The sequence below is a fragment of the Durio zibethinus genome, chromosome 22 (assembly GCF_047325235.1).
Source record: "Durio zibethinus cultivar Kanyao isolate XHJ-2024 chromosome 22, ASM4732523v1, whole genome shotgun sequence".
Taxonomy (NCBI): Eukaryota; Viridiplantae; Streptophyta; class Magnoliopsida; order Malvales; family Malvaceae; genus Durio; species Durio zibethinus.
In genome coordinates this window covers 17197031-17215690 of record NC_143183.1, presented here as the reverse complement: position 1 = coordinate 17215690, position 18660 = coordinate 17197031, and the positions used below count along the sequence as shown (strand labels likewise).

The following is an 18660-nucleotide window of genomic DNA, read 5'->3' as shown; positions in this document are numbered from 1 at the left end:
TAAAAATATAAAAAATATATTTTTCAAAATTCAATAAAAACAACATTTTTTAATATAAAAATTGCAATTTTTATTGAAAACATAAAAATATATTTTTTTTAAAATTTAATAAAAATATTTTTTATATAAAAAATACAATCTTTGATGAAATATAAAAAAATAAAAAATAAAAAATCTTTATTTAATATTATTACATATAAAATCTAATATATATTATTTAATATTATTACATAAAATTTTCGAAAGCTATATCAATGGAAATCCCTTAGAAGAGAGTTTATCACCCCTTTCAACCCTCATATCGATTTTATCATGATCCCCGTATTTTCTCTACGTAAAAATAATAATATGTTATTCATATATTAATATTATAAATATTACGTATTATCAAGAATAATATAATAAAAAACTTTATTAGATAACTTTATATTCCTGTAAACCAATCGCAAAAATTTTACATTCCTTGAGTGGACAAAAACTCAGAAATCAAACATTCTGCTTCAATATTTCTTTCTCCCAAAATGACTTTCCCTCAAAAAATGTAAGATTCAGCAAACCAAACACAACCTTAGCCTTTTTTCTTTCCAACGGTTATGCCAAGTACTTCAAAGAATTAGAACAATACCCCACCATCCACTCCTCCACTCAGCTAGTCCCCACCATTCAGGTTCAACTTTTCTACTTTTCCTTTAAAAGCTAGTAATTTGCTCTCAATCCCCAGTGGCCGTTACGTGGTGATAATAACTCTACATAAAAACAGGATCAAGTCATCATTGCACAACATTTCAAGTTAAATACCATGCTCACATCCTAGCACTCAAAATACCTATCAGGATTTGGTATAGACGCTAAAAAATTTACAGATGTTCCGAGAGATTAGGAAAAAGACAGAGAAAAGGGGGAAGGGGGGCATAGCATTGGCTTAACATGCCAGATTCTATACTCAACCAGATGCTAATTAGCTCTCTTTCGCCTCCGACCCCTGCCTGCTGGAACATCCTTTGAAGAGCTTGTAAGATTCTTTGCAGGTTCTTCTTCACTTTCCTCAGCATCACTTCCACTATGGTAACTCTCAGTTTTGTCAGTAGATTCTTCCTCATCCACGGGAGCTTTTCCTGCAGTTTCCTGTTTTGATAGTTGATCGCGAAACTCCCGGAGTTTTGCCTTCTTTGAATTCAAGATCCCAAGGAACTATAGACAGGAGGAAAACCAATTCATTCATTATTGATAAAAATTGATAAAAATGCCACATATTAAAAAATTACAGAGCGAAAGGAAAAAAAAAAGAAGTTATGGCTCCAATAACTTCTCTACTTTCTAGCAGATAACATGCCATGTTGAGATAGAGCTTCATCATAACTATCCTCGCTTTCCCTAGGTAAAAATCAAAAATTGGAAAGGAGAGACACAGAACTTAAAGACATTTCTTCCTGTTATTGCAACAAAAGTGTAGCCTTCGTTGCTAACTCTTTCTCATCTGGTAAGTCAGGTTAACAACAAGATATGTAGCATCAAATGGTCATATATACAATGCAACAGTACTCACAAATGTCCCAAACCTAATAGAAATTGACAACAAAGATGATAATGGGAGGGAAACTAGCAGCCCAAAGAAGACGTGTAGAACATATTTAACAGATATGTCTGGCCATGTTACTGGGGACCCTAAACTGTTTGAGCAGATTTGATGTTGAAAGCAAACATAAACATGCGACAACAATACAAAACTTATGGTAAAATAATAACAAGCATGAACATGTCAAGTATTTTAAGTAAAACACCTTTGCATAGATTTCTGATTCAAATTCCATCTTGTCATTGGTAAATCTCTCACTTTGTTCTAGACATTTTTCAGCCTCCACTTTCAGCTTCTCGAAAGATTGAGTTTTTCTAACAACTTCTTCCTGTAAATAAAAAGCAAAAAAACCCATATTTCAAAGTTTAATTATCTCCTATCAGTATCATTACGACAGAACACTAGAATATCAAACAAAACCATAGTAATTGACAAGCAATAACAAATTAAAGATATTAACTTCCAATGGAAGCAATAAGATAATAAGACAATGGCGAAATCTCCTACACTTAGCCTAATGTTTGCATCCATAAGAAAATCCAAAATTCCTGCTGTAATCTTCCTGCTATCAGGCGATGGCTGTAATTTCCACCGCCATTCAAGCTTAGTTCCTTCCTTTTCGAAAGTCCATGAAAGCTGCACCGATAAATAAATAAATAAATACCCAATAACCACATAATTCAAATTTGAAATTAATCAATTATTGAATTTTACACTCGGTGAAACCCTAAATGTACAAAGTTCCTTTTTTTTTTTTTAGATGAAAAACAAAATTCAATTTCTGAATCAACCATATTAGAAGAAAAAGGAAAAGCTAACTCTTTTATGGTCATCGCCTGCATCAACGAACTGGTAGACTGAACCGGGCTGTTGAAACCCTAAATACCGTTCGACTAATTCGATGTACTCAGTTACCGGCTGATCCCACTGAGCCGCCCTTTCCTTCACCTCCTCTTCCGTCGCTGGCACAAATTCCAATTTGTTTTTAAAAAACAAAAATTAAAAAAAAAAAAACCAACATTTTGTTATTAAAATGTAAGAAATCTCTTTGGAAGGTACCGTTGGAGACCCAAGCGTGGAGGCCATCGGTGATGGAGAGGTCGAAGTGAGTATCGAACCAGGTACCTTTGACGAAAATCGGTTCGGTGCTTGGAATTTCAAGCTTCAGGCAAGTATGTCTCATCGTTGAGCTGGTTTCCATTTCTTTTTTTTTTTTTTTTTGGTGCTTGAGAGTTTAATTTCTTATTAATTCTCTGAGAAGAGTTTATGGAGTCAGTCTTCCCGCCTTCCCTTCTCTTCTCTTCTCCTTGTTTTCTTGTGCTGCTGCTATTTGAAATAAATTCTTTTTAAAAAAAGATGAAACTTATCTTGCAATCTTTTATTTAGTGTATTTAAAGATAAATATTTGGAAACGAGGATTTGGAATTTTTTTTTTTGTAAATAAAAAATTAAAAGTAATATAAATAATAAATTTGTGATTTTTTCATACTGAATTTAATATATATATAATTGAATTCTAAATAATAAATTTTTTTATTAATCATTTATTAAATATTAGTTTTAATTATTTATTTATTTTATTCCATATATTAAAAAAAACTTATTTTCATAAAAAATTACTTTTTAGTAAATTACTTTAAATAAAAAATAAAAATATGAAAAACTATCATATTAACTTTAATATTGGTAAGTATTAATTATTTTTAATAAATTATATTAATAAAAGAGATATTTGAATATTAATTTTAAAATTTTCATATTTTATTAGAGTGTTATAGTTGATGAACTAATAATATATAAATCTTATACATTGTTAATAATATAATCTCATCAATTCGTAAATTAAAAAATTAAAGTCCTTAAAAAATAAAATTCAATAATTCAATAATTACTCTTATTCAATTTAATAATTTATAATATTTATTTTAAGTACTTTTAATTTTTATTCAATAATTATAAAAAACGAATTTACTGATTTCCACTTTTAGTATGTTCAAAGTTGAAACCCGTAATTGATCTCTTTAACATAAAACAACGGAGGGCAGCAACGTCGTATTTGCACTTGTCACGCGACCAGCTCTGCCTTCAATCATAGTCCCAAATATAATAAGCTAATCACATTAGTAACCATCCAACTAACTCCGATAACCAGGAAAAAAAAAGATGTCTATGAGATTCTCTTACTCTCACTCTCTACCTCTTGTCTTTCTCTTCGTCTTTTGTTCCATTCCTACTATCTTAACCCGACACAACGAAGACCCAACAGCCAAAACCATGCATGATTTCTCTGGGTATCCAGTTGATGAACCACCTCACTCTTTCATATCAAACTCACTTTCAGTTGATGCTCAAACTCTTCAGAAACAGGTACTTTTAATCCCCCCAAGCTCTCCGTTTTTATTATTATTGGACTGTTGGGAGCTGTTTTAAAGATGGGTTTTTTGTTTTATGAGGTTTAATGTTGTGAAATGGGTTTGTTCAGATCAATGAGCTATCAACTTTCTCGGATACATCTTCCCCTTCAGTTACTAGGGTTCTCTACACTGAGAAAGATGTATTGGCTCGCAGGTAATGTAAAGATAATGTTTCATTTCTTGTTTTTTCCGATGATTAAAAGACTGAATCCTTTTATTTTGTTGAGTACTGCTGCTGCTGCTGCTGAATGTCTTTAGGAGCAATTATAAGTAGCATTGAACTAATAGGCATCGCAGTAAACGAATAGGCATATTAGTTTGTGATGAAGGGTTCTCTTTTTCTTTTTACCACAACAAGGATGAAGGCTTAGTTGAGCTGAGTTGTATATATAATTCAGGTTCATTGAAGTTAATAGGAGCATAGAACTTGGCACAATGTTTTTTAATTTGTGTGTGCTTCCAATTTTATCATTTTTTTTAAACCTTAGTTGTGTCCTTGTGTAAATTGTTTGCAACATTTTAACTACAGGTACATAAAAAATTTGATGGGACTCGCTGGGCTTTCCGTGAGAGAGGATGCTGTTGGTAACATATTTGGTCGGTGGTAGGTTTGTTTTTCATTTTCATTGCTATTTTTCCCATATAATTAATATTATTCTTGTTATTATTTATTGCTAGTAATTTTATACCACCTCAATTAGTGATGTTGATTATTCCCATAAGGGATTGCATCAGCGTTCTTGTGAGTTAGGTATCTTGTTATATGTGTAATATGTTAACTCGTTATTTTTCCTGTATACGCATTACTTTTCCTGCATAGTTCTCTATTTATTTGTTTGATTGGTTCTCTCTGCTTCTTTAACTATCATGGTTTGACTGTCAAATGGGGCTTTATCTTTATTAGTCCAGTTGCACTATGTTGATGGTTTTGTACCACCCACCTATTGTTAATTATTGATGATGAAATGCATCTTTCTTTAGGTCAGTAATTGCGAGCTTTAAGAATAACTAGCTGTTTCTCTGTTTGCAAAGAGCTCCATGATTGTTTTTGTTGTCCTCTTAGTTTCCTCGCATCACCACCATGTCACCAAACTAATATCTGCTCTTCCTCTCCCTCTCACTAGATTTCTCATTTACATTTGGTCGTCAAGCTTATATTAATATCTAGACCTTCATTTTTGTGGATCACATGTTCAGTTACTTCCATTTTGATTCTTTAAATGCTTTTTACCATGCAGGGATGGCTTTGAACCAGAGCTCACTGCAGTAGCAACAGGTTCTCACATTGATGCTATTCCATACTCTGGGAAGTATGATGGTGTTGTTGGTGTTTTAGGTGCAATAGAAGCCATTAATGCACTAAAGAGGTTTGTGACTTTTCACCCTTGTGAAGTTGAACCTTTAAAATCATTCATCCCTAATGCAAACATCGCTTTTTAAAATATATTTATTCACTTTTTACCAAAAAAAAAGAAAGGTATTCATTTTGATAAATGTATAAGTTTTTGTTAAGATCTTTGTTCTGCCAGCTTATTGCATTGTGGCTAAAATTTTTGTCCCATGATAATGAAACTTCCTTAGGTCTGGGTTCAAACCTAAAAGGTCATTGGAGATAATTTTGTTCACTTCCGAAGAGCCAACACGCTTTGGGATCAGCTGTTTGGGAAGGTTGTATGACTGCATAGTAGGCATGCACAGTTTTTTTTTTTTTGGTTTATTTCCTGTTTGAATCTTCTGTCACCTTATTTTTGCAGATTTAAGTTGTAACTTGCACTGATTAAACTTAAAAATATTACGTGTCATAGCTGGGTTCTTGACTCTGGTTTTAAGTCTCTGATATGTTTCTTCAACATGCAGCCGCTTATTGGCAGGTGATGTAGCTCTTGCTAAAGCTTTGAAGACAACGGTTGATGGCCAAAACATATCCTTCTTAGATGCTGCTAGATCTGCTGGATATGCAAGAGATGAAGATAATTTATCCAGTGTGTTTCTGAAGAAAGGCAGTTACTCTGCTTTTGTTGAGTTGCATATAGAGCAAGGGCCCATTCTTGAGGAGGAAGGTATCTCACTTTTGACTGTTACTGCTGTCTCTTTCTTGCAATAGCCGAGGATCTGCTAAATCCGCATTATCCCTCAAATTCAGGTGTATCTATTGGTATAGTAACTGCCATTGCAGCCCCCGCAAGTATAAAAGTTGATTTTGAAGGCAATGGTGGCCATGCAGGTGCAGTCTTGATGCCAAACAGGTGAATATTACCAATAGCAAAATTCTTCTTTCCTAAATGCTTCAGAGTTAAATAACTACTAATGCCAACTTCTGCAGCTTTCTTGTTTCAGTGGTGCTGATCTTTCATCCTTATTTCATACATTTATATGCATGTGTCAGTAATTTGGTTGAATTAGATTTGGATTGTGTGTTAGATCATCCTCGTCATACCTTTGCTAGAATGCTTATTTAGTCTAAAAGATTCATAACCTGTAAATATATTATAAAGTGCAGAAATGATGCAGGACTGGCAGCTGCTGAGTTAGCACTAGCTGTTGAGAAACATGTATTGGAATCTGGATCAGTTGATACTGTTGGTACAGTAGGTAAGTCCAGAGAAAATATTTTTTGTTTTCCTCATTTGATCTCATGCAAAGTTCTTTTGATTTAAATAAGCTTCCTCTATTTCATCTGAATAAATTTTTGTGAACCTTTTTTAAATTGATAATATCTATTTTCCCAGGAATTTTAGAGCTGCACCCAGGAGCAATCAACAGCATCCCTAGTAAATCACACCTCAAAATTGGTATGTGTCATGTTTGTGAGTATTCTTCCAGGAGAACTTTAGTTTTGTCTTAGAATCTTAGTCTCTCACAGGTTTTCTGTGCAATACATTAGTTGTTCCTTTGTCCTTAATTCATTTCAAAAAACCCTACTCCCAAAAAGATAGAATTATTTTTTCCTGAAATTTGTATTTACTACTTCACATGTATGAGGTCTGACCTCTCCCTTGGATAATCTGGGCTGTATCTGGATTACTATCTGATCATCTGATATGTTTTGTTTTCTTATTACTCATCTTTTTGGTAGACACACGAGATATTGATGAAAAGAGAAGAAACGTTGTTATCCAGAAAATCCATGAATCTGCGATTACTATTGCCAGAAAGCGTAAGGTCACCCTATCAGAATTCAATATCATAAATCAGGACCCACCAGCCCTTTCTGAAAAATCAATAATTGAAGCAATGGAAGCTGCATCAAAAGAGCTGAACCTAACACAAAAGTTTATGATTAGCAGAGCTTACCATGATTCACTGTTTATGGCAAGGTAAAGGAGATACATTTAACAAAAAAATATTTCTCAACTAAATCTTTTGCAAGCACCACTCTATATGTTGCGCAGGGCTGAATGTCAGGTCCCTGGACTCATCAGATTCGTAATTTATGAAATACAGAAGAAGAGGGTGTATGGGGAAAAGCATTGTCCTAAAATATGAAACTATGCTGTTTCCATATCTTTTAGATTGTAAAATTTAGGAGAATAATACAAGATTGGATACTCAACATTAGCATCCCAAGATATTGAATCATAGAGAATATGAGACCTACTGAATTCTGCTAAATTATACTTTCTTCAGATGGCTCTGGTGCATGCATGCTCTCATGGAAAGGTGCTGGAATTCTCGTGATCCTGCCCTTCCTCCTAAGCTGGGAACATGCATGGTTGTCCATATAGAGAAGAAAAGCTCCTGACTCTGGATACTTTTCCTGAGTGTGAACTTTCATTTTAAGGAAAAAGGCCTAGTTGAGTGGTTAGTCACAAGAGGAGCAATTAGCTATGGTTACACAAGTAAACATGTCAAAGGATTCACAATTCACTCTCATCATCATTATCATCATCATTATATACTATAAGTTGCAGCTGATGTTTGCATTTCATGCTCCTCCAGGATATCTCCTATGGGCATGATATTCATTCCATGTTACAAAGGTATGATTCACATTATTTATATCTAAGCATCAATTTAACTTTTTCCTTCTAAATCAACTGATTTTACTGTATTTACAGTATAGCAGAACGCTATTAATGTCATTTAATTAACAAGTTCTACATCACCGTTGGTTTAAATTAGGTGCCTAAGGAAGCTTTTGGTTTAAACCAGACATCAAATGCCACTGTATTTTGAGAGAATCAATATGAGAAACAGTAGCTAGGCATAATAGCAGCTTTTGTGCATATGATCATAAAAAAAAGAAAAGGCTAAAATGTATTAAATCTATTGCTTTTGCAGGATACAGCCATAAGCCTGAAGAATATGCCTCCACTGAGGACATAGCAAATGGGGTGAAGGTGTTGGCACTAACCCTTGTCAAGTTGTCATTGCACTGATGCGTTGTTTATGGTTTTTGTAAACCAGCTGCTTTGGTATAAGGTATTTATACAGGTTAATGCTGTATTCTCCACCCCTCTTTGCCATCAACAACTTTGTTATGAATAAACAATCTTTGCCATCAATAAACAACTTTGATATGAATAATTGCACGGTAGCATTTTATTTCAGAACTATGGAACACTATATCATGTTTCAGAATCTAATTTCAAAGATAAGGAACTCCAAGTCTTAGAAGAGCTGTATGCTTAAACTATTGGATTCATATTCTACTGGAATACAGAAACTGAATCTTCCTGCTCAAGAACTCCGTTAAAGTTCCGAGTCATCGACTAAACGAAATTTAAAATTTTAACAAAAATAATATATAGGTTTGTTTAAAAATATATATATTTTGTGTTTGATTATTGTACTATGATAATTTTCATAGTTTATACATGTTAAACAGAAAATAAACAAACACAATACTAGAATTGTCTGGCTCCAAGCCTCCAACTTTAACTGATGATCTCAAGAAAACAAATTGTCGAGCTTCTAATTCCATAATAGTTAAAGATAGATATATATGTAGACGCATAAATTTATACTTATATGCGTTTTTTCTGAGAAAAAAATCGTAAGATTTTCAAGTTAAAATGATAATATCTAGTAGGTTGGATATAGGTTTCTATAAATATAATATCATAACAATCACCAGCCCAAAGTTTGGGAGTTAAATACTACAACATGGAAACTACTTCTATAATTTAGTGAGAGTTACCTCTAAAATTCTAAGGCTGTCAACGTCTAGTGTGATCCTAGCTATGATTCTGTACTGAGTTTGACAAGACGTCAAAGTTTAACAAAGGAGATCATGACACCCCCGATCCCACATTGGTCAAGTTTTAATGAGAAGATTGTAGCACTTCTAATCCTACATTGGTTAAGTGTGAGGGTATGATATAATGCAGAAATTTAAACTAATACTTGCGACAGCATCATTGTTGAGTTTGATAAGAATGTCAAGTTTTAATGGAAAGATTGTGACATCTAAATTTGGTTAAGTGTAAGGATGTGATATATATATATATATATATATATATATATATGGATTTATATTTGATGTACAGTAAATTGAATGATACTGTCTCATTAATAAAGTAAATCAGATGATATCAGCACATTAATGAATAAATTTTTTAAAAAATATTAACTTTTGTATATTTATTTAAGGGATAATATCAAATATAAATTCTAGACTTAAATCTATATTAGTGGGGAGATTATTATGTCTCCAATCATAAATTAATTAAATGTGAGGACATTAATTAATTGTGGATTTAATATGATATAATATAGAGATGTGAACCCTAAACTCATATTTACGAGATACGAATATATTATAGTTAAAGGACTTTGTCCGGTTCCTAAGTCACTCTCTGCTCCAGTTCAGTTTGAAGAGAAAGTAGAGAAACTAAAGAAAATGGGGTTAAATCCCGAGAGGTTTACTTTCGTTTTAGCTCTCTATGTATTGAGTTCATTGAGTAAATCCACTTGGGAGAGAAAATTTGATGCTTACAAGAAGTATGGTTGGTCTGAGGAAGAGATTTTAGAGGCTTTTAGGAATCATCCTCTGGTTATGGCAATGGCCGAGGATAAAAATACGGAAGTGATGGATTTTCTTCTGAATGAAATGGGATTCCAGGCTTCACTCGCTGCCAAACATCCTCGTCTGCTAGGATTGAGCATGGAGAAGAGAATTGTGCCAAGGGATTTGTTTGTTCAGATCTGTGGTCAAAAGGTTTACTTAAGAAGGAATTGGGGTTAAATATATTGTTTGTGACTTCAGAGGTTTGTGCATGGCTATGAAGAAAAAGTTTCTGAGCTGTAAAAACCGTATAATGATAAATTGAACCTTGCAGTAGGAGGCAGTCTTAATACAGACAAATCATAGACGTTTTCCTTCGATCCCAGTTGACTTATTTAGTAAGTTTGAAGCGAAGAATGCAATTAATCAAAATTCTTTTATCAGTATTCTTTTCTTTCATAACTTTGATGTTTATAATAAGAGAGGTTGATCTGACCAAGAGTTTTGTGAAGCTTTTGAAAATCATATATATATATATATATTTATATTTATATATGTATGTATGTGTGTATGTGTGTGTGTGTGTGTGTGTGTGTGTGTGTCAGTTTCTGTTCTTCTTTTATTACCAATCAACCAAGTATTCTGACTCAGAGCTTAGAGAAGCGGATTGTTTCGAGGGGCTTCGCATGAGATTTGATATCAGAAGGCTGAATTAAGGACTTTGGATCGTCTGTACTATTTGACACTTTATAAAGCTACTGCTTAAGATGTCTGTTAACCAGCACATAGCCAAAAGCACCAGAGCTGTTGAAGCTTTACTAAGAACAATTGAATCTTTAAGAGAAACTGAAATGTAGACTGCAGCATTTGTAGGATGTGCTCATCAAGATTCAGATTTTCCATGTCATGTTACTTTGTGGTTGAAATTCATGAATGCAACTAAATAGTGTTTTAGCTGTATTCCTTTCTGCCATTGGTCAACCAGTAGATTAACTATTTGCTCTTTCTCTTTATTACAGCGCTATAGTTTGATCGTACTTTCTATGAGTGAAACTGTCGAAAGAGTTTCATTTTTCATCCTTATTCATTTCCTTGCCCCTTTTGTTTTTCAAGTCAATCTTGCCGTCTTTTAAGTGCAACTCTGAAATGAGTTTCATTTGGATAGATTAATTTCCTAGTGCATTATGCTATTCCAGTAAGCAATATAGTTCCATCTTATATTCCTTTTTCTGCTGCAATTATATGGTCATATTTATCATATGCCATAACCATTTTTCTTAGCTGTTTAACAGCGCTAAGAAAATAGCAGTTCTTCTGTATGAATTTGGCCGATCATTGTGTAGTACTGAGAGGACAATATCCTTGCTCAAAGTCAAAATGATGTTCAACAGAAATAGAGAGAGGGATTCTGAAACTCATTCTCTTTAAACGTGCTGTGTACAATGTACAGTAAATTGATACTACATTAGAGTGTTAACTCGGACGATGAAAGGAAAAACCATACAGAAAAGTCCAGCTGGACCATCTCCAACCAAACTGATCCTTGTTCGTGCAACTGCAGTTCCAGTTAGAAGGTGGGGAAAACAGTGAGAGATCATGCTATAGAAGTGAAATTCAAATACTATTGCTTTGTTATGAACTCTGATCAGCAGCCTTCGTCGGGGTTACAGTCGGATTGGTCGTGTCAAGTTTCTCAGCTTTTGCAAGCACTATCTCAATCTTGAAAAAGGACACACACAGATAGAGAATTAGGCAGATATCATGGACAAGCAAAAAACTTGTTGAGGATACCAAATTATGCAAAACCACCCTGTAACAGAAGCAAGGGCAATAACCTTGGCTTTCTCGATCTGACGACCTTTTTTATCCTCCTGGGCGCTGAGTACAGTTGATGTCATTATTCCTGTTGCATCTCCAAACAATCAGAATCAGTGACAACATCTGAAGTATACCACCTAGTACGAAAATAAAATACTCAAGGCTTCTTACCTTTCTGGATTGCCAATCCATTTCGCCTCAGAATCTCAGCAATTGTGATAACAGTAGGAATAGCTGGGTAAAATAACTATACATATCAGCAAATAGTCCGATGATAACAGGATTTCTATTGCCATATAGTCCAAGGCATAAACCTTTGATGCATAAGTAATTGAGGACAGATCAAGACCCTATTTTTTCTGCTTTATATATCAAGACATTGGATAGGAAAATCTACCGGTGAATTTGAAATGTCTGTCAATTTCAGTCATCGACACAAGCATGCCATTTTCTTTCCAAAAGAATGATACATATGTAAGACAAATCCAATTAATGCTCAAAAAAAAAACTTGAAAAAGATTGGGTACCGTCAAAAAGCATGTAGTAGTTATAAACAAAATTGATGATCCAGTTTGATTACAAGAAGATTCAACTAAAGGATTCAATTTGCATAAGAAAGAGAAGAAAAGACAGATAAACAAAACTAAAACAGAAAAGAAAAAGGATCAAAGAATTTTTACCCATCCCCAAGCCGCAGAGCTCAACCTCATTGCACTCATTTATGTACCTCTGCAACAAAACAAAGATTAAGATTTGATTAGAGAAATTACCCCCTCCCCCCCATAAAGTGATAATTAGAGGAAGATATGAAGTTTAAAAGTGAATTGACGAATGAAAACACAACAAAATTTATTACAACAACCAAGTCTTAGTATGTTATAGCAAGACCTTATCAAATGATTATTAGAGGCAAAAATATTAAAGATCTCATGACATATTCAAGGGAAAGAACTACACTAAAACTAACCACAAATTGCAAGCATAAGAAAACATCAGAAAACAAATAAGCACCAAGAAGCCTAACTCTACATTGCAAAGAAACAGAAGATATATGATTCCAAACATACATAAAAAAACAGAGAAAGAAACCTTAGACAAAAATAACTAAAACCCATTTCAGAACATATACAAGAAAGCATAGAAAACCAATAAAAACAAAGAAATTTCAACTTCAACTCCAAGAAAAAAACCAAATTTGATACAATGTTTTTACCTTGGCAAGATTGAGATAGAAGATGAAGGGTTTCTTGGTATTGGAGACTTGAACCTTGTTCTTCTTCTTCTTGTTGTTCTTCATCATCTTCTTAATCTCTTGGGGTGACTCAGTTTTTGCAGAAGAAGCGATGGAAGCAACCTTGCCATGATGATCAGCAATAGCAACTACAGTAACAATAACTGCCTTCTTGTTGTTCTTGATGTTGCCGTCGCTGCCGGTGAGGATCTCCTCGTTCTGGGCTTCTTCTTTGGCCTTAGGGCTCTCTGAAACTACTGCTGCAATATTCGACTCCATTGATTACCTTAGGGCTCTCTTCTCTGAAAATGGCGGGAAAAGTTGGTTATTCAGTTAAGGAGAAAGTTGGTTTTGTGAAATGTAATTTTGGATTAGAAGAGAGAGGGGGGGTTTAATAGGGAAATTGCAATTGTAGCTTCCAATGAAAACCTGCCACGTGTATACTCGTGGTGCTGATCTTTGGGCTTAAGACGCAAATCGTGTCGTTGAGTTGACTATGGACTTTGGTTAATGGGTAACTGAATTAGTTTGAGTCTTCTCTCGACACGGCCCAATTGTTTTGCACAAAATTGGAATAATTTTTAATTGTTTTTTAAAATGTAATTTATTTTTTTTGTAAAAAAGTTATAATTTGAATATAGGAGAAGGAATTTTAAAAATATTTACATGAATCAATTATATTAAATCTTGAGTTCAATTCAATCAATTATTTAATGCTCGTTTGATAAACATATAAGAAAATAAAATAAAACTAATCTCCTTTTAATACTTGTTTATTTTCCTCTAAAGTTGAGTTTAGCCAAATGAGCCAATTTTTTAACTTAAGCAAGCTTGATGATCAATTTATGAAACTTAACTTCCAATTGTAACATTTCAAGTTAAATTGAGCACGTTAAAAAACATAAAAGACCATGTATTTTTACTATTTTCACAGTGATTGAATGTCACTTTCACATTTGAGTTCAGCAATTACCTTAGTTTAATCCACTTTTAAGCATCATTATCCCTCTAGATTATACTCTAGGAAGTTGATGTTTGTCCCTTCAAACTTTTTGGCTCTTGTCACTAACACTAAAAAGATTAGGTAAAAGAAATATCTTCTAAAATTTTCAAGATATAGCTTTGCTTATTGCTTATTGCTGGAGCAAAATTAACTTCTCTAGTTTACCTGCAAAAGAAGGTTCATTTTTATTTTTCTTCACAAGGTTCTTCTAAGTAACTTTCAGTCTTTAAAAGTCTCAAAAGGTAAATTGGTTGAATAAAGCTTAAGAGTTCACCGTTAATTGCATAGTTCCCAATCCCATGAGTTAAATGCACAAGAGGAAAACGAAAGAATGGGAAAGATCCCAAATGCTGTTAAGTCTAAATTTTTTTAAGACAATCGTAATAAAAATATTATATTCGTATAATCAATTAAATAATAATTATTGTATCATATTAAATTCAATAATTAAATAATAAATTAACAAATTAAAATATAATTAAACAACTAAATTCACATATATAATGAGACTTAAAATCTTCATTTATAATTAAGTTGGAGGTTTTTTTTTTTTCAAGAATTAAGTTGGAGTTTTAGAATAGGTGAAATTCATTATTTCTAAATTATATTCATAAAAACCTTTTCAAATGAATAAAATAAACTATAAATATAATATAATATAATATAATATAAATATAAATACAATGGGTTATCATTCTATACATCATGCTTATATATAAAAACAAAGCACATGATGATTTACTATAATGCATATGGGAATGGATTGGATTGGAACGAGTTTATACTCATTTTAATGTTGACCTAACTTCTTGATAATTACATTGGATTTTGCACTTGACCTAACAATGTGTTATTATTTTTCATACCAATTCCAACCTTTTTTATATATATATACTTCAAGATGGGTCGAGACTAAGTACCATAAATCAGTTTTTGATTGATCTTGATTTATTTTTCAAATTTGTCCCGTCTTCGACTTGGCTTTAATTTAAAAAAGAAAAATCTTATTAAATTAGAATGGATTGAAAGTGTCAAATTCGAATATTTTATCATTCCTAATAATACCCTATTTAGCTAATTCTCATTTGTCTAATGAGGATTGACACATGCTATATATAATTTTTTAAAAAAAATTTAAACATATAAATTTTGTTTGATGAGGACTTCACTTCTTTATTTGTTTTACAATATATTTATATAAAATCATTTAAAATAAAGTATCATATAAAATTAGATATTTATTAATAATAATTTTAAAATTTTAAAATTTATATATAATTTTATTTCAAAATTACATTGCTATCATTAAAAGAAATTGAAAACTTGGAAATTAATACATTTTTTTTATATCATGAATACTAATATACATTAATAGAATAATATACGTTAAAACACAATCTATCATATAAAAAAATTGATATTTATTATTAATAATTGATTCATAATTTTAGTTTTAAGGGTCCATTTTAAATAATAATTTTATTTTACAATTATGTCACTATCAATAAAAATTTTGACAACATAAAAAATGTATATATTTTTTAAATCACAAATATTAATATATATGTTAAATTATATAATAAGTATAAATATTTTAAAAGTTAAATACATTTATATTATATAATTTATAAATAATATTTTTCAATATATTTAATTTTCATAATTAACAAAATATGGTTAGATTTATATTAAAATTTATTAAGATATACAAAAGAAAAATATTTTTTTAAAGATAAAGGGATTTAAATAAACATAACACAATAATTCTGAAAAGCCAATATTTTAGAATAATTACCTTTGATTTAGTATTACATAAGTTGTTTAATTATATTATTATTATGATTAAATTTTTTTTTATAAATATATTAAAACAACAAGAAAATCCTCACTCGAAGTGGGGCAATATTCTAGTTAAAATTATTATCACCTCATGGAATGAATAAAAAAAAATTGAACTAGTTTTATAAATAGAAAGGGGAAAAAATTACAATAAAATACTTTTATTTTGTAAGAATTTCACTTAAAACGTGATCATGATTGAGTCAATCATGATTTGAAATTAAACTTTATTCTTGATTAAAAGATTACAAAGAAGATTATTAATTACATAGTTAAAGAAAATAAATAAAATGAAACAATTTTATGTATTTATTTTTTATATACTTTTGTTTTTTTTAAGTTTTTAATTGAGAAAATAATATTTTTTAAAATAAAATGAGAGATTCAAATTTGATTTTTTAAAAAATAAAAATACATATATATCATTTAAATGCGATTAAAAGAATTAATAAAATTGAGTTGAATTTAAAAACTATTTAAATTCGTTGGAATTTTGATTTTGATCGAAGTTGACTTACTAAAACATGTAATTATAATCTAAATATACTTAATTTATTTAAATGAATTCAGCTTAAAATAATTTAATTTCGAGTAATTTAAATTTAAATTAATTTGATTTTAAAATTTAATAATTTAAAGTTCAATGACTTAGACTCAATAATTTAAATTATAATAATTAAATATTCAAATTTGAAATAATCAAAATATGAAATTATCCAAACCTACCTCGAAAGAATTTGAGTTTAAATGCTACCATACAAAGTGACTAGATTCCACCTCTCAATTGCCAATCTCCAAATCAAGCGATAGTAGTTACAAGGAAAGAGAGGCTGATGATAGAGCAATAGAGGTGATGGTCATCAATCATAGCCGTTGGCATGTACAATCTAGGATGTGGGACCCATGAAGATGATCAATCATTGACTTGAAATTGAAGATTAAAAGGCCTGATACAGGGTGGATATGTGGCTCCCACTCTATCATTGCTCTATTTTTATGCCTTACCCTTCCTTCTACTCCACTCACTTCGCTTCTATTCTTCTTCCACCCTCCCTACACCTAAAGTCATAGTTTCACAGCTCACCGATGCTCCCCCATGGGCTCACCCTGCCTTCCATATCTGCTCCATAATCTTACTTATCTATCATTGCCCCTAATTCCCTCTCTAAATATCAAACTCAACCTTCTAATGCATCATAACACATTTTTTTTTAAAAATTTGTAGTGTGATGATAGAGAAAGAATTTTCGATACTGAAATTTTAATTTTAAATTTATTAAAAATTACATGTTAAAAATAATATTTTGATGCACCTTTTCAAACTTCAAAACTTTTAGAAATCAAATCCATTAATAATTAAAATAATTATTTGATGATCTACCATCTTAAATTAAGATATACTTATAGGTTTACGAATCATTCTACTAATTTCGTTGTAAATAATATAATTTTTATATATATTCAAGTGTTTTAAATTTTATTAACTATAAATTTCGTAATTTCGAAATCCAAATCATTTCTCTAAAATCCTAATTAAGATGAGTATTGTTGTTATGATCAATGACTTAGCTTAATTTTAGGGAAAAATACATGATATTAATTAGATGAAAATGAAATAGTATCAAGTCTTGATGATAACTAATTATTTTAATAAAGCAGAAGGAAAATTTTTTCATACATGTTTTTCAGGTTTGGTGCAGATGGAGGAAGCTTTTCAATGCAGAAAATGGAAGTTGGCTACAAGTGAAACAACCTGGGATTTTGGGAGACATAATCATAAAAGGAAATTGCAAGAATTGCCTCCCCAATAATCTTAACCAACAACATACCTGGAGATCAAATATTGCATGCAACAAACCATAAGAGCTTTTAGCCTACCAACTGTATGGAAACTATGCTCCACACAATTTTTTCACGAACAATTCAAATGTGAAATTCCTATTTTATTTTCTTTTCATATTTAGTAAAAAAACCCACAAAGTTAGGCACGCTTTTAAATATCAAATGATTTAAAATTCCGTGTTTCTGTTATATAAGTAAAAAATTTTTTATATCTTAATATCAATAAATAAATTAAGATTTCTAAAGCAAAAAGTATAAAATATTCTTAAAATATGAGATAAGATTGTGTTGATGTGAAAATAAAGTAAATCTCACAATAAGTTATATTGGACGAAATTTGGGCAAATAAATATAAACAGGTCTCTGATTTTAAATTGAATATCCATCTTAGAATTTAACATAGTATCAAAGCAAACTTTGTTTCTATTTATCATTCTTTTTATGATATGTTTGTTATATCTAGACGTGAAATTCATGTCATATGATAGGTATGTTGTTTTTACACTCGAGAAGGAATATTAAAATGGAGGTAAAAGAAATCCTACATTTGTTAAATTGAGGGATTCATTTCTATAAGATAAATTATATATTTAAGTGAAAACTTTCCTTAGCTTTACTTGAAAAAAAATAAAAATAAAGAAGAGTTTACTTTTTAAGTACTTTTTGAATCCTTATAATTAGAGATAAAAGGATCAGAACCAAAATACATTTGTACCATCATATTTAATAGATCTGATAATTTAAAATATGATACGGTAACATGATAAAAAATAATATGAATAAAAAATACGAAGATAACACGATTTAAAATTTTAAAAAAATTATATATATAGATTTAATAAAATCAAAATATTATATTTTATATTTACGTATTGATATGAATTATAATACATAATTTTTGTATAAAATATAATATAAACATAATATTTTACACGATACGATAATATAAATTATCAGTTTTAATTTTTAGCAACATAAGTTGAAGTTTAA

At 30.9% G+C, this 18660-nt stretch overlaps 3 protein-coding genes and 1 pseudogene across 4 annotated transcripts; 2 read left to right on the top strand and 2 right to left on the bottom strand.

Annotated features, from left to right (window-relative positions):
* Window positions 1-811: 811 nt before the first annotated feature.
* LOC111307374 (DNA repair protein XRCC4) lies at window positions 812-2913 on the bottom strand. The gene is made up of 5 exons (XM_022905385.2): window positions 2636-2913; window positions 2396-2538; window positions 2084-2212; window positions 1782-1904; window positions 812-1191 (listed from the first exon to the last, which is right to left on the bottom strand). Exons 1-5 carry the CDS (start codon window positions 2775-2777, stop codon window positions 955-957), a joined length of 774 nt encoding a protein of 257 aa, XP_022761120.2. The 5' UTR covers window positions 2778-2913; the 3' UTR covers window positions 812-954.
* A 708-nt stretch (window positions 2914-3621) lies between these two features.
* Window positions 3622-10921, top strand: LOC111307373 (ureidoglycolate hydrolase-like). 2 transcript variants are annotated; one of them, XM_089751713.1, is made up of 13 exons: window positions 3622-3943; window positions 4059-4144; window positions 4520-4594; window positions 5229-5357; window positions 5572-5658; window positions 5848-6050; window positions 6134-6236; window positions 6491-6582; window positions 6720-6782; window positions 7067-7307; window positions 7930-7970; window positions 8272-8412; window positions 10589-10921. In XM_089751713.1, the coding sequence occupies exons 1-12, from the start codon at window positions 3740-3742 to the stop codon at window positions 8367-8369; spliced, it is 1422 nt and encodes a 473-aa protein (XP_089607839.1). In that variant the 5' UTR covers window positions 3622-3739; the 3' UTR covers window positions 8370-8412; window positions 10589-10921. The 2 variants fall into 2 exon arrangements, with proteins under 2 accessions (XP_089607839.1, XP_022761118.2); XM_022905383.2 differs by lacking the exon at window positions 10589-10921 and having other exon boundaries at window positions 8272-8517.
* On the top strand, window positions 9406-10573 carry LOC149512644 (uncharacterized; annotated as a pseudogene).
* Window positions 10922-11320: 399 nt separating the features above from the next.
* Window positions 11321-13388, bottom strand: LOC111307371 (uncharacterized). Its single transcript, XM_022905382.2, has 5 exons — window positions 12969-13388; window positions 12436-12484; window positions 11927-11989; window positions 11773-11840; window positions 11321-11656 (listed from the first exon to the last, which is right to left on the bottom strand). The coding sequence occupies exons 1-5, from the start codon at window positions 13263-13265 to the stop codon at window positions 11570-11572; spliced, it is 564 nt and encodes a 187-aa protein (XP_022761117.2). The 5' UTR covers window positions 13266-13388; the 3' UTR covers window positions 11321-11569.
* Between the last annotated feature and the right edge of the window lie 5272 nt (window positions 13389-18660).